The sequence below is a fragment of the Raphanus sativus genome, chromosome 8, assembly GCF_000801105.2.
Source record: "Raphanus sativus cultivar WK10039 chromosome 8, ASM80110v3, whole genome shotgun sequence".
Classification (NCBI taxonomy): domain Eukaryota; kingdom Viridiplantae; phylum Streptophyta; class Magnoliopsida; order Brassicales; family Brassicaceae; genus Raphanus; species Raphanus sativus.
This window is the reverse complement of record NC_079518.1, coordinates 13829809-13843865: the sequence shown is the minus strand read 5'-3', so window position 1 is coordinate 13843865 and position 14057 is coordinate 13829809. Positions and strand designations below refer to the sequence as shown.

The 14057-nt window shown below is 35.8% G+C and overlaps 3 protein-coding genes across 5 annotated transcripts; 1 reads left to right on the top strand and 2 right to left on the bottom strand.

Annotated features, from left to right (window-relative positions):
- The first annotated feature begins 2757 nt into the window (after positions 1-2757).
- LOC130498660 (uncharacterized) lies at positions 2758-6122 on the top strand. 3 transcript variants are annotated; one of them, XM_056992206.1, is made up of 13 exons: positions 2758-3375; positions 3463-3544; positions 3641-3747; positions 3822-3948; positions 4030-4124; positions 4248-4371; positions 4498-4578; positions 4669-4767; positions 4860-5024; positions 5176-5319; positions 5411-5461; positions 5535-5666; positions 5742-6122. In XM_056992206.1, the coding sequence occupies exons 1-13, from the start codon at positions 3305-3307 to the stop codon at positions 5970-5972; spliced, it is 1509 nt and encodes a 502-aa protein (XP_056848186.1). In that variant the 5' UTR covers positions 2758-3304; the 3' UTR covers positions 5973-6122. The 3 variants fall into 3 exon arrangements, with proteins under 3 accessions (XP_056848186.1, XP_056848187.1, XP_056848188.1); XM_056992207.1 differs by having other exon boundaries at positions 3463-3548; XM_056992208.1 differs by lacking the exon at positions 2758-3375 and having other exon boundaries at positions 3462-3548; positions 3638-3747.
- Position 6123: 1 nt separating this feature from the next.
- Positions 6124-7772, bottom strand: LOC108821263 (ras-related protein RABB1c-like). The gene is made up of 5 exons (XM_018594310.2): positions 7623-7772; positions 7324-7463; positions 7146-7228; positions 6678-6882; positions 6124-6440 (listed from the first exon to the last, which is right to left on the bottom strand). Exons 1-5 carry the CDS (start codon positions 7666-7668, stop codon positions 6282-6284), a joined length of 633 nt encoding a protein of 210 aa, XP_018449812.1. The 5' UTR covers positions 7669-7772; the 3' UTR covers positions 6124-6281.
- A 3735-nt stretch (positions 7773-11507) lies between these two features.
- Positions 11508-14020, bottom strand: LOC108822563 (putative WEB family protein At4g17210). Its single transcript, XM_056992637.1, has 2 exons — positions 13305-14020; positions 11508-13222 (listed from the first exon to the last, which is right to left on the bottom strand). The coding sequence occupies exons 1-2, from the start codon at positions 13455-13457 to the stop codon at positions 11843-11845; spliced, it is 1533 nt and encodes a 510-aa protein (XP_056848617.1). The 5' UTR covers positions 13458-14020; the 3' UTR covers positions 11508-11842.
- Positions 14021-14057: the final 37 nt, after the last annotated feature.

Here is a 14057-nt window from a genome sequence, read left to right as displayed (position 1 = left end):
TCAAATACGTGGTTTTGTGGCATTGATGTTCACACTTGCACCTTAGATGCGTAGACTCTTTTTTTTTTGTCACAGAGATGCCTAGACTCTAGCTTTTGTAACATTTTATAATGAGCATTGGTAGCTCAAAGTTTCTATATATCTTAGTTTTGATTTTTCCAACACCTCTCTCGAAATACTAAAACATGAAGAGAAACTCAGACCATGATTAACCCCAGTTTCTTAACTGGAGTTCTTAGTTTTGGTTAAAAGATGATTCTTAACTTTTTAAAAATTTTAACTAAGAAAAACTAAGAATCGTCTCTTAAATAAGAGATATAAGAATTGTTTCTTAACCGAAAAATGTAAAAAAAAATGTCAAATCACAAATTAAGAATCTCAGCTAAGAAACTAGGATTAATCATGCCCGGGTCACGAGTCCGTACTGAATTTTATTTTTCCTTTAGTAATTTAAATTAAATTATCAAATATCATAAGTTTAGTGAAGAAAACTATAAAAGTGCTTCCATCAAAAACTTTTTTTATTGTCTATGTGTCTCCAATTAAAATTGTTGATTGATCCACCTCTAGAGAAACCTATTCTAAACTGATTCATTCAAGCAAAACCTTTTACTCTACTCTGTCTTGAACTCTAAGTCACCCCCAAAAACTTGCCTTTCCATAAAATTGATTGTATCACTCTGTTTATGTTTCTCTTCGAATACAAGCTCGGATTTCTTCAAGTGTTTTACCTTTCGTCGCATACACTTTCTTCGTCACAAAGATAATCGTTGTTTACATGTAAAATGTACCTACACCCACAAACAAAACCCACCAATTATAGTGTTTCTGTACAGTGTTTTTATAGCGGTTAAGTTTCTTACACAAACAAGCCCTGAATTTTTACACAGCCTATAACTAACTAGACATTATCTGAGTTTGCAGGAGATATTCGGATTTGTCTCAAACAAAGGGTAAAATGATAGAAAAACAATTTTAAACTTCTAAGGGCATGCATTGAGAGATGTTGGTATAGTTGGTACAGACAGCAAACATCATAATATGGACTCCACTGGTTTTGTAGAACCTCCAAGAAAATTCTCCCATTTACATAAACCAGTGTATTGATATAAGAGCCCTAATGCATATCTACGCAAACATAGTACATAGATACTCCGCCAGCAACAAGAAAAGGTGCAAAAGATTACTGCAAACTGTATCTTATGTCATAAAACCCATCAAAAAGCATGTGTAAAGATACACATGGAGATCTTGATTAGTAAACATAGCAACATACTATGGATTTGACAACCTCACTTGAAGTCATTTTGGAAGCAAATTCCGCATCAGTAATATATCTTGAGAAAATCAAAGAAATTTGGTTCTCGAGAGGAAAATTAAGAGTAATTAAACATTTTTAACATTAGTTTAAAAAGGCCTCTGCTAATGACACCAATCATCAAAATCCAGGTCACCTAGAAAAGTGTTTCCTCATCTCAAAACTTTGTCTTATGCTCTTCTCTTTTTTTTTAGCATTCTTCTTCCTTACCATCTTCTTCCTTACCATCTTCTTCCTTTGAGTGTGTAAAGAGACATGTTACAGTAGATAGTCAACTAAAGAATAAACACAAAGAAATCAGATTAGAAGGCACTAGTAAGCTTTGTGGTCTTTGAAGCTTTTCAGGAGATTATTTGAAATGCAATCTCCTTTCAGCAGATTCTTGGAGTAATGACAATATCGTTTTCCTCTGAGAGATGATAGATGTTAATGTTCTGACCAGCTAAACAATGAACCCATGAAAACACAAACAAATGAAGTTACCAGTGGTCTTTGTAGAATTGAAATGTAATCTTAGTATAGTAAACATTATTTTTAGTGCCAACTTAATACATTTTCCGTATAGTATTTGGAAAATTAAATAAATCAAATGACTGCCACTGAGGGGGATTCTCAATCTCTTCTTACTCTTTTCCCACTTAAATAATTGATCTTTCATTTATTTATTCTGTGGTGTATTTTCCATGTATATTTGAAAAAAAAATATTGGTCCATTCCTAACAAAATAAAACTATACAAATTATGGATGTTTATGACTTATATTTCTTCATTAAGATTGGAAATCTGGAAAATAGAATGAGGAGACTCTTCAATTTTTTTCTTTAAAAAATCCAGTTCTCTATTATAAGTCAGTTTTCCGCCTAATCTAGGCCAAGCTGCTCTGAGCTCGCAAGCTCAATTTCTCCATTTATGATTCTGTTTTACGTATTTGATCGCTTAAAAGTTAAGACATAAAACATAAATAATAAATTGCTATAAACTGTTCCAATGGAACATATTTTAGCAACCAAAAACTATTCCAATAGAAAATCTTGTTGTTTTATATTCTTTCATACATTTTAACGCCTAAATCCAGTGTTAATGAGTTTTAGCTCAGGACCAAACGGTTTTATCTATAAAAGGTAAAATTATTTTGGAAGTATATATGTAAATGTGAACCATCATTTTAGATGATTATCTAAAGACTCAAATATAACTAACCATCTAGATGATTATAACATGATGCTTCAATCGATGTATATTTGATTGTTAGACGTCACACTAACATCACCCGGCTAAAGTTAAAAAAAAATTAGATAGTTTCTTAATTTGATTAACATTTACAGAGTAAGAGATATTATCCATGCATCATTGTCACTTAATGAGCTGGAGAGGAAAGGAAACAGTAACCTCACGACGACTTTTCCCTACATAAATCTAAGCTTTACAGGTGGTCCATCTAATCAATTATGATGAGCTGGAGACGAAAAGGAGCATCAAACTCACTCTGAACCACCAAAGAGGTTACCTAAAGGACCCGTGTTCGACTCTCCAAATAAACACCGTTTCCTGGTTACTTAACTTTCTCGAGTAACTAACAACATCTCGAGATCTGAAACCTGATCCCTTACCTTTTTCATTTCCCCAACTCTAAAAGCCGCGGCCTTTGAATAGTTTGTCCCTCTCACCAATCTCGGTTTTTTCAAGTGTTGACTCATTTCAAGATCTGTCTCTTATGTCATTATTATTCCCTTTATAAAGCTTTCTTTTTTTTTTCTTTTTAATCCCTTCCAGCTACCGTAGTAGTAGGTAACTTTTGGGTGGTCTTACTTGCTTTTCAGCAAAAAGCTGTCAACTTTCTTCTTGTCTTTTGGGATCTGAGCATCTCGGAGCTTATATGGGAAATGGGTTTCTCCAAAGCATGATACTTTCGATGCCACGTGTATAGTCTCTTAGAGGTTTTACTCAATGTCTGTAGAGAACAAGGTGTAGGATGCAGTGTAGCTCATGAGTTCATTGGTACTTGGAGGACTCAAGATGATTGATCAGTTCATCAACTTTGTTATTCGTCCTCCCAGGTACCTTTTTGTTGCTTCTCTAAAGTCTCAACCTTTCTTCTTGCATCATTCAACTGATTGATAGCTGTTGGATGGGGACTTTGACAGGGCTGAGTATGATCCTGATCAGTATTTGTGGGAGAAGGACTTTAGCATCGGTGGCACAAAGTGTAAAAGACAAGACTTGGAGGCAAGTATGATGTGCAAAACCAGTTACTGTCCTCTTCAGTTAGTGGTTTCCAACTTGTGGCTAATCTTACAGGTCTTGTGTTTTTCTCTGAAGTAGCTTACAAATTCAAGGGGTCACACCTTGCGTTGCAGTCACTACATTCCTTCATCTTCTTTGGAGAATACTCCTCCTCTTCCTTGTGTTATATACTGCCATGGTAACAGGTACATTACTAAAGACTTCTGCACTCCTCTTCTTGGGAAATAATAAGAACTTTAATTCATTTTTCTTTGATCAGTGGATGTAGGGCAGATGCAAATGAGGCAGCTATGGTTCTTCTTCCATCTAACATTACTGTTTTCACACTTGACTTCTCCGGTTCTGGCTTATCTGATGGTGATTATGTTAGCCTTGGCTGGCATGAGGTGTGTTTTCCTTGTCTTTACTTACTACTTTTCATAACCTTGTCTTAACACTAACCTTTTTGCTTGTTAAACTTAAGCTAGAAAGATGATCTCAAGACTGTTGTATCTTACCTAAGAAACAGCAATCATGTGTCTCGTATTGGACTTTGGGGACGATCTATGGGAGCAGTTACCAGGTTACTTCTTGAACTAGCTCTTATTGTCTCAAGCAGCTTTCTTAATGTCTATGATCTGGGAATGTGTGTCAAGTCTCCACATTCTCCTTCATAATTTAACAAAGTGGTTAATACAATGTGCAGCCTTCTTTATGGAGCAGAAGATCCTTCAATTGCTGGAATGGTCTTAGACAGTGCATTCTCAAATTTATTTGATCTCATGATGGAACTAGTGGATGTCTACAAGATCCGACTTCCGAAATTCACAGTATGCTCTCTTTTTTTTCCCAAGTCATAGCTTATATCTTCACATGGCTACAAGAGTCCAATATAGCATACTGTAGACATTCTCTTATGCTTGCAGTGAAACTTAAATCTCATCTTTATCAATCAGGTTAAAGTGGCTGTGCAGTACATGCGGCGAGTGATTCAGAAAAAGGCAAAGTTCAATATCATGGATCTCAATTGTCTCAAGGTATTATGTAGTTACCTCTCTCCCTGTATTCTTAATTAGACACTTGCTCCAAGTAATCTAGCATGAACTTTTCGATTTTTGTTCGCCCAGGTTTCACCAAAGACATTTATTCCAGCTTTATTTGGGCACGCAAGTGGAGACAAATTCATTCAACCTCATCACTCTGACCACATTCTCAAGTGCTATGCGGTTAGAACAAAATTGCCATCTTTTTTTTTGTATTTATGTAAGTGTTGTTTTTAATTGTATTGTAGCAAATCTTATTGGTGACAACAATGCAGGGAGACAAAAACATCATTAAGTTTGATGGTGATCACAACTCTTCACGGCCGCAGTTTTACTATGATTCAGTGTTAATATTCTTCTACAATGTTCTACGCCCGCCTCAAGTTCCTTCAGCATGCTCATCTAAACTTGAAAGTTATAGCGCTGCTGGTTTGGACGAGGTAATCTGGCACTCCACTGGATCAACTAATCCAAATATCATGTCTGTTTATATGTCTACACTTCTATGGATTAGTCTCCAGTACAGTTAGCATGGTGAAACATAGTGCACAAGAATCTAACTGCTTGGTTTTGTTTCTTTTGTACTGCCAGAATTTTCTGTATGAGATCATCTCTGGTCTTAGTTCGGCATGTATTGATGTTGCGAGTTCTTCTTCTTCTTCTGCACCTCCTGCCTCTCTAACCACAAAGCCAACAAATGAGCTCCTTTCAGAAGCCATGCCCATTATGAATACTGTATACTTACATCTCTTCACATGAATTTTTTTTATTTTCTGTTACTGGGATTGTTTTCTTTTTGATTAAATCAAAATTGTTAATGAAACAGGATGACGTGCTTGTAGAAGAAGACAATGATCACAACATTGATGAACCTGAGGTAACTGGAGCTCTGTGTTGGCCTTTATGAGCTGTGGTGACAATATATGTTTTTGATTGTTGTTATTTGGCAGGGGATGCCTATTGATCAGTTTGAAGAAGGATGTTCATTCACAAGCTCTAACAGGGAAAGCTGGGGAAGATGCTCTTCACTAGGAGGTTCTGAAGAAGATGAGAGCTTGACCGTCGACCATGGTGGTGATCAGGTTAATGCTCTTTGAATCTTGTATATACAAAACAGTTTGATGTTTGGATTTAGTTTCTGATCTATGCCCTTCCAGGTTGAGAAATCTGATGTTGGAAACACACAAGAGTTGCCAATAGAATCCACTAGACAAGAAGAAGAAGAAGAAGAAGAAAAAGAGGAGAGGAAGGAGAAGAAAATGAAGAAAGGAGTTGAAACAGATGCAAAAAAGCCTAAACGAGAAAGATTGGAGGCTTTCAGCAAAAGATTCCGGCTTTGCATCATAAAGCGAGTAAACCATGGAAGACATCGTTCTTCGCAACCTTAACAAACATAAGCTCAAGAAAATACTCTAATATATTTGTTGTATACATCTTCTCTGCATCTTGTCATGTACAACATGGAGCCCAATCACATCTGTACTACTGTATCGATTGCAAATGAACTACATTTCCCTCCCTAATCATATCCTTAGATACGCAAACACACATCTTTTTAGATAAAAATCAGAAATTAGTTCCAAGATTCACCACCAAATCGAACATCACGTGGATTTTTTGAATCGGAGAATTTTTTGTTACATCATTATGTGATTATTTTTTTTACATGATGATGATATAAACACCCATTTAACATATTAGCCGCAGCAACCGCCTTGTGGTGTGGATCCGTCTTTACCAGCTGATGGCCCAGGGATTCCTCCATATCCAACTTTTATTCCATATGACTCATTTGACACATCAAACACACCATCTTGTATCTTCTTGTATATTGTTGCCGCTGTCTTAATGAATGCCTATCAAAATTTTAAAAGCACAACAAATCATGATTATTATTTCTACTGGTGTGCAAAGAGTTATGCTTGCTCGCACCCTCTTAAATCTTAATTCTGGTATTATATGTTACAATTACAACCGACCTAATCTTCTCAAAGTAAGGGGACAGTAGAGAAAGCATGTGGGTTACAAAATGCTCAACATTTAATCCTAAAAATATCAGCATTGGTATGCATGGGTGGGGGGGTTTTGTTTACCTCCTCGACGTTCTGAGCAGTCTTGGCAGAGGCCTCCATGAAAATAAGACCGTGCTCCCTTGCAAACTGCTCGCCTTCCTCTGTGGTGACTGCCCTTCTGCTGGAAAGATCACACTTATTCCCGATGAGCATAATGGTCATATTTGCGTTAGCATGCTGCCTTGCATCCTCTAGCCAGCTGGCTAGGTGGTTAAATGTCTCCCTCCTGCAAACCGAACAATATTTTTAGTCTCAACTGTGAAACGGTTACTCATTACACAAATACAAAATCTAGTTCATATATCTTTAGGTGTTAAAGGTCCCCCTTATAAAAAAGCTATGATAACTTCCACAGATACAGATGAAGTGCTTATGTTATGTATTTCAAGATTATGCTCAACTTTTAGTTGCTACTAGACTAACAAAACTGCTTTCACAATCGAGTCAGTTAATGATAAGAACATAAAAAAAAAAAGGCCATGACTTTACCTCGTGATATCGTAGACAAGCAATGCCCCTGCAGCACCTCTATAATAGGACCTTGTAATAGACCTAAAGGATTCTTGACCCGCCTGCCATAGCCCATAAAAGGATAAAAAGCTTTAAATTTTCTTTTCAAGTTTTAAGAAAATGAGAGTAAATGAATCAAGGAGAAAGAGAGAGAGACGGTGTCCCAGATCTGGAGTTTGAGGGGCTTGTTGTCAATGGTGATCATCCTAGCCCCAAACTCAACACCGATGGTGAGATCATGAACCGGCTGAAACCTCTTGTCTGTGAACTGAAGCAGAAGGCATGACTTCCCTACTCCTGAAATCATCATCATCATCATCAGAATCAACAATACACAAATCAATCAATAAATCACCCTATCAATTCCCCTAATGAAAATACATTCAGATCAATCATGAATAGGTAGGTCACAATGATCTGATTCATCTCTCAATGGATTGAAACAAAAGGAGTTACCAGTATCGCCGATGATGATATACTTGAAGAGATAAGCGTAAGACATTGGATTGAGCTGAAGAAATCGAAAGCGAATCGAATAACACCTAAGATCACGATGATGACGAGAACTGTACAGAATCTCTTTCTTCTCTACACAGACCGGGAATGGAATGGAATGGTTAAGTTCCAGCAAATCCAACGAAGCATCAACCTGTATTACCGCTCGATACAAACTTTATAGCGTTTCCGAATTTAGTAATCGCACTGCGTGACGTTATTTTGAATAAAAGACATCATGCAGTCTCTTCACCAGAAATAAATAAAAAAGAGAGAAGAATTTTGAGGGTTGACTAGGAGCTGCGAGTGGTCGAAGCCTCAAAAGCAAAAAAAAAAACTCCGAAGGAAAGCAGCTTCGCAGTTTAAAATAAGATGCACGTAAAATGGTGAATTGGTTGTGTTGATGCTTTATGCAGTTATCTTTTAAGAACTCAGATTTGTAGAATTGGAATTTTCATTAGTGCATAATGCAGTGAGCTCAAGTTGATCATGATGTGGGTTCATAGAAATTGTAATTGGTAATTTGGTGCAATCATATTATAAGTGAATAGTGTAGTGCACCTTTAAAAATAAATATAGAAATAATAAATAAATGAATTTTTCTATCTCATGTTGAGAGTTTTGTTGTTACAAACTATAGATTAGAACAACTAAGTGCTTAAAAATTTGCAGTTGCAGAGAGAGAGAGAGAGTTAAAATGGTTTTATGAAGATCATCAATTGGTCTTTGCTTGTCGGATTATGAAGGCATGGGTTTTTCGTGATAAAGAGGTGATCTCTCATCATTTTGAGTGTAGGATGATGTATCTTGGTTTGCTATGAGCATCAGTCGTATGTAACAAGCAAGATCGTACTTGGTTGGGCTAGCTATTGCCATTTGAGTCGTAGGTGAGACCCATCACAAAAGAGATGTTGAAAAGCAATTCCATTATTCTTGCATGGTGTCTCGCAGTCTCACGTTTCTCCTCTTGATCTTTGAATTAATATTTTCTGACATTTGTATAAAATTGATATATAATACCTACTGGTGTTTTTTTAGTTTTTCTTATTACTAGATGGTTAGGCTTATTGTTGTAAGCACATTTTGAATTCCAAGTATTAAAAAAAAGAGAATTAAAATGGTTGTTGCAAAAAAAACATTTAAACACTCTTTTAACTGTTTTATAAACCACTTTTTGAACACACAATAAACTGATAGTTCATTTATTTAGTTTATCATTCTTCATTTCTTTGACTTCTCTCCAAGTGAGTCATCGGTACAACCAACTGCTTAGTTGCAATCTTCCTCAACCTCGCTTCACGTTTAAGCCTCAACATCTCCTCACGATCATGCTCACCAAAGCCGATAATTAATGTTCATGGCCTTGAGAATATGAAGTGGGCAATGCTTGTACATTTCTATTTGTGATATAATATACAACTAGAAGAATGGGTCCAAATATTAATGAAACATGATGATTTCAGTTGCGAGATTATGTGGACACATCTCAATACAATATCTTTTCTATTCTCTTCTTATCAGTATAAATATTGTTTATGTGTTTGCTGGAGATACTCTTGCTGGAGAAGATGTTCTTCCTGGAGGAGAGTATCTAGAGCTTCTCCACATCAAGAGTGCTTCTTGGATGAATAAACATATGAACCGTTAGTTTGGAAACATAATAGTGCATATATGTTTACTTTCACAATATTTTCTTAATTTTACAATATATAAAAGTAACTAAGTATAACTTGCATATATGTTTTTTTCCAAACTAATAAATATGGAGTTCATTTGATTGATATATAATATCTTAAAATTTGGAAACATAATAGTGCATATATGTTTACTTTCTAGATATAAATACATAGTGTTTTGCTTGCACATGCGGATATAATCTTCTTACAAATACTTTTTAGTGTATATCTTATTAATCCAAAAACCAATATGATAAGTTATTATTTATGTTCTCAGAAAGTTTAAATCAAACATCAAATTATTTATATATGAAATTATTTTTCATCAAAATATATATGTTACTATTGTGTTGTAATTTTAAAAAAATACTCACATATTAGAAATATTATAGAAAGTATATTTATACAAATATTTTTTCTTTATTAGTATTTAACTATAAATGATCATATATCTTAATTTTTTTTACCTTTATATGGAAAAATATCATTTCCAGATAATAACATAATATACATGTTTTTGACAGTTTATTATATTAATTTATAATCAATTATCTAATATAAATCTAATAATAATATTATTAGTATAAAATTCATTTTTAAATATATAATAAATTGTATATAAAATCCATGTTCTAAAAAGCGGACGAGTTTCAAAGTAATCGTCCACAAAATCGTTAATCGCACTGTGGCGTTCGGATGCATTCCACGTTATCCTGTGTTTTGACCACCGAGAACGTAGTATGAGACTATGCGGCCGCGTAATGCTGTTTTTGGAAACCTAAAAGACCTCTGAAAATTGTTTATATTTATGAATCTGATGTCATTATAGTATACGAACCAAGAAAAGCAATTAAAAACGAAAGAAATAATAAAATAAGAAACTATGAATGCAAATTAGTTGCAATTAGTTAAAAAAAAACTTTAGTTGCAGGACCGAATAAAGAAGGAAGAAGGTGATGACATAGGTCTTTTTGTAATTTACAAAACAAAATAAATGAAAAACTATAAAGCATCACAATTATAAGGGAAATTAGGTCTATAACAAAAAAAAACTATAATTCACTAACTAACCAAAATCCCACTTTCTATTTTACTTTCTCTTCCTATCTTTCTTTACTCTTTCTCCTAAAATGTAATTAATTTCCATTTCTCGCTTATTTAGCAAATAAGCCCAAGCTTTGGAATCCACAAATCTAAGATATATACATTATTGAGAATTACAACCCTATAAAAAATTTCCGAGTACTCCCCGATGTATTTCCGTCTTTTTGATAACTCGCTAGGCCCTCGTCAGCTACACGCGTTGTACCTAGCGAATTTCCGGACAATGATAAAAATAAGGTATAAATGACATTAACCATTAACGGCAGAGCTCAAAAGCAAAAAAAATATATTTTGCAAATAACATATAGATCGTGTTCTATTTCTTTTGGTTACTTGTGTTAGCATATCTTACAGTTCGCAATTTAAGAAAAAAAAAACAGTTAACTGAGAAATGACAATTGTATCATGTATACATTTGGTTCTCCACTATGGTATAGTGTCTAGTTTCACATTCTGAAATCAAGAAAACAGAGATGCCCTTGAAAATCTATCTTTCGAGTCTCTGTTCCAGTGTCAATGCACTTATGAATAACTCTGGGTAATTATCAGTTTATCCACAAAAACGTATATGGACATATTCTAGTAGTTCTCTAAATATTTAAATATCAATAGCATCTGCTACAACTCTTATGGTTTCCATTTTCTAAGTTCAGCATCGACGATGCAATGTGCTTCCTCTGCAATCTCTGCAAACAAGACATTACCTTCAATGGGTAAGGTTTAAAACTCTCACACTATAATAGATCAAAGTTTTGTAATTTTTACCGCTAATTAAACTTCCGTTATACATAAATAATACACAAATCGTTGTTAAATTTGAGAACAAAGAAAAAGAGAGCTACACCAATATAAACGTATTATTTTCACTTTAAGAGACCAGTTTCTGCAGTGTTTTGTGGATATATATGATTTTAATGTTACACAACTAGGACCAATTTAGTTTACAAAAAAAAAAAAAAAAAAAAAAAAACTAGGACCAATTTAAGTCCCATAAACAATTGTTATGTGCTAAATAATACTTTTAAAAAAATTAGCTATATCAAGTTTAGATGTTAGTTGTGATGTAATGGTTTAAATCCCATTTAAACCTTTTCTAAATGTTTACGTTCAAACTATGCAAAATGGAATCTGAAAGTGAGAAATGAACAGATGACAAAAAAAAACAATTAACTGAGAAATGACGGTTGTATCATGTATGCATTTGGTTCTCCATTATGGTATAATGTCCAGTTCCACATTCTAACGTGAAGAAACACAGAGATGCCCTTGAAAATCTATCTTTCAAGTCTTGTTACAGTGTTAATGCACTAATGAACAACTCTAAGTAATTATCAGTTTATCCCAAAACACATATATGGACATATTCTAGTACTCTAATCACCTAAACATCAATAACATCTACTACAACTCTTGCGGCTTCCATTTTCTAAGTTCAGCATCAACGATGCAGTGTGCTTCCTCTGCAATCTCTGCGTTTCTCAACGCATCATCAATAGCCAACTCTACCTCTTCCATCTCTTTCATCTTCTCCTCCAACATCACCTCCCCTTCTACTCTGCTCTCGTTGATCTCTTCAAGCTGAGCAGCAACCGTTTTGGCCTTGTACTCAACCATTCTCTCTGACTCTTCATGCTTCCCTCTCAACTCCTCGTACTCTTTCAATGATATTCTAATCTTCTTATCAGGCTCATCGTGAGTCAAACTCTCCTTCTTATCAGTAAGCACTCTCATATCTTCCACAGCTCTCTTCTCCGCCGTTTTCGCCTTCGCCACGGCTCTTCCAACTATCTCCAGCTGCTTCACTGCTTCACACATCACTCTACGCCTTCCTTCTGTTTCTCTCCTCAGTTCATCGACGTGCATCCTCACCTCTTCCGCTTCTTGTCTTCTCCTCTCTGCTTCACGCATGATTTGGTCGATCTTACGACTCGCTTCAACCCATTCTACTTCTCTCTCTTTTTCCTTTTCCTTCAGATCTCTGTTCTCTCTCTGCACACCATCCAACTCCACCGTGAGAGACCCCACCAAGCTTTTGTATGATCTTTCTTCATGAAAAACCTCATCCATCCCGTTCTTGGCCTCTTTGAGCTCCCTAGCAAGTTTGATCTCCTCTTTTAAAAGCTCGTTCGCCGCAGATATCTCTATAAGCTCATCTATATCTTTCCTCAGCTCAGTGTCACAACCTCGTCTCAGATCCTCCAGCCTCTGCTCTGCCTCTCGTTTCATATCCCCGTAAGTTTCTCCCATGTCCACTCTCTCCTCGTTGATCTTTTCCTCTTCCTCTTTCATCCTATCAGCACCTGACTTCAACCTCTCAGCAGCGTCACGCATCTCGGATATCTCACGTGTCATGTCTCTGATCTTTTGGGAGTTAACCGTCGATGCGCACTCTGCTTCCTCTGCCCTTTGAAGCTCTGCTAGCTTCTCTTCCACGGAAATGCTGAACTCTTGTTCTATCTCCGCCATCTTTTGCCTCGCCACGAGTAGCTCTGCGGCGGCTAAAATGTAGCTCTCTCTGGCGATCTCTGTTTCTTGGTTTTGAGATTGAAGCTGCTCTAACCGGTGGTTCATTTTGTGTTTGGTTAAGATGGCAGAGTTTTTGGATTGTTTTGTGGCTTCTAGTTTAGCCCTCAGATCAGAGGCGTTTCGTTGAGCAGAGTCGAGATCAGAGAGAGCTTTTGCTTTGGCTTTGACAGAGGTATCGAGACAGAGCTGGACTCTGTTCATTTCTTGTTCTGCTAACAGAAGCTGCGTCTCTTTCTCAGACACCTCCGTTGCATCCTTTTAAAAAAAAATAAAGAAAGAAAAGTGTTTCAAAGAAATGCACAAATGGTAATGAGAGAGAAGTTAAGAATATACATACCTGAGATGAGGAGGAGGAGGAGAGACGCGGTTGTTGTTGTTGTTGCTTAGAGAAGCTAACTTGACGGAATAAACTAACGGCGTCTCTAACGGATTGGAAGGGAGGACGAGTGTCAATCTCTCCCACCGGAGCATCCGCTCTGGTCTTCGCCATATGTTTTGTCTTGTTTTAGGTAATGAAGCAGACAGAGAGGGTTTGATGTTGATCCTGTGGATCTTTTGTCTTCCAAATAGTGGACCAGAGGGTCACCATGTTTTGCGCCGTTCTTCTATTTTAAGACACCAAATCCTTCAATTCTAAAATAAGAAACCTTCAAGTATTTATCACTAATCATAGGGATAAAGATCAGTTATAGGTAACAACAGATAACAATTATGATAATTTTTGAATGATTTATATATTATCCAAGTGACAACAAAAGGGTGGAACAGTTGAAACTTGGAAGACTGGCAGCAAAAGGGTGAAAATGTGTTGCCTAATTAAATAGCTTAACTGCAAAATATTGCACAAAACAAAGGTTGTATAAGTGGAAGTCATTCATTCAATATCTCTCTTTGAATAAAACAAAGATTTTCAAATAAAATGGGACTCTTCCCTTCTTTGCCTCATCTTCTGGTTTGGTTACTAACTCATTAGATGAAACAATGAAAATAGCATTATCCAAACAACAGTTTGCAATACTTATAAATTGTTATTATTATATTGAGAAGTAAAAAGGCAAAGCCTGTACTTTGTGCAACCCCTGGTTTTGTG

Bases quoted from the DNA above. Each gene is read 5' to 3' on its own strand.
- LOC108821263 (XM_018594310.2), bottom strand. From the start codon at position 7,668: ATGTCTTACGCTTATCTCTTCAAGTATATCATCATCGGCGATACTG. The intron at 6,883-7,145 runs GTAAAGTCATGG...TTCGGTTTGCAG, and splicing joins CTTGTCTACGATATCACGAG to GAGGGAGACATTTAACCACC. The intron at 6,441-6,677 runs GTAAACAAAACC...AAATTTTGATAG, and splicing joins CTGCTCAGAACGTCGAGGAG to GCATTCATTAAGACAGCGGC.
- LOC108822563 (XM_056992637.1), bottom strand. From the start codon at position 13,457: ATGGCGAAGACCAGAGCGGATGCTCCGGTGGGAGAGATTGACACTCGT. The intron at 13,223-13,304 runs GTATGTATATTC...TTTTTTTAAAAG, and splicing joins CCTCCTCCTCCTCATCTCAG to GATGCAACGGAGGTGTCTGA.
- LOC130498660 (XM_056992206.1), top strand. From the start codon at position 3,305: ATGAGTTCATTGGTACTTGGAGGACTCAAGATGATTGATCAGTTCATC. The intron at 3,545-3,640 runs GCAAGTATGATG...TCTCTGAAGTAG, and splicing joins GTAAAAGACAAGACTTGGAG to CTTACAAATTCAAGGGGTCA. The intron at 3,949-4,029 runs GTGTGTTTTCCT...AACTTAAGCTAG, and splicing joins TTAGCCTTGGCTGGCATGAG to AAAGATGATCTCAAGACTGT.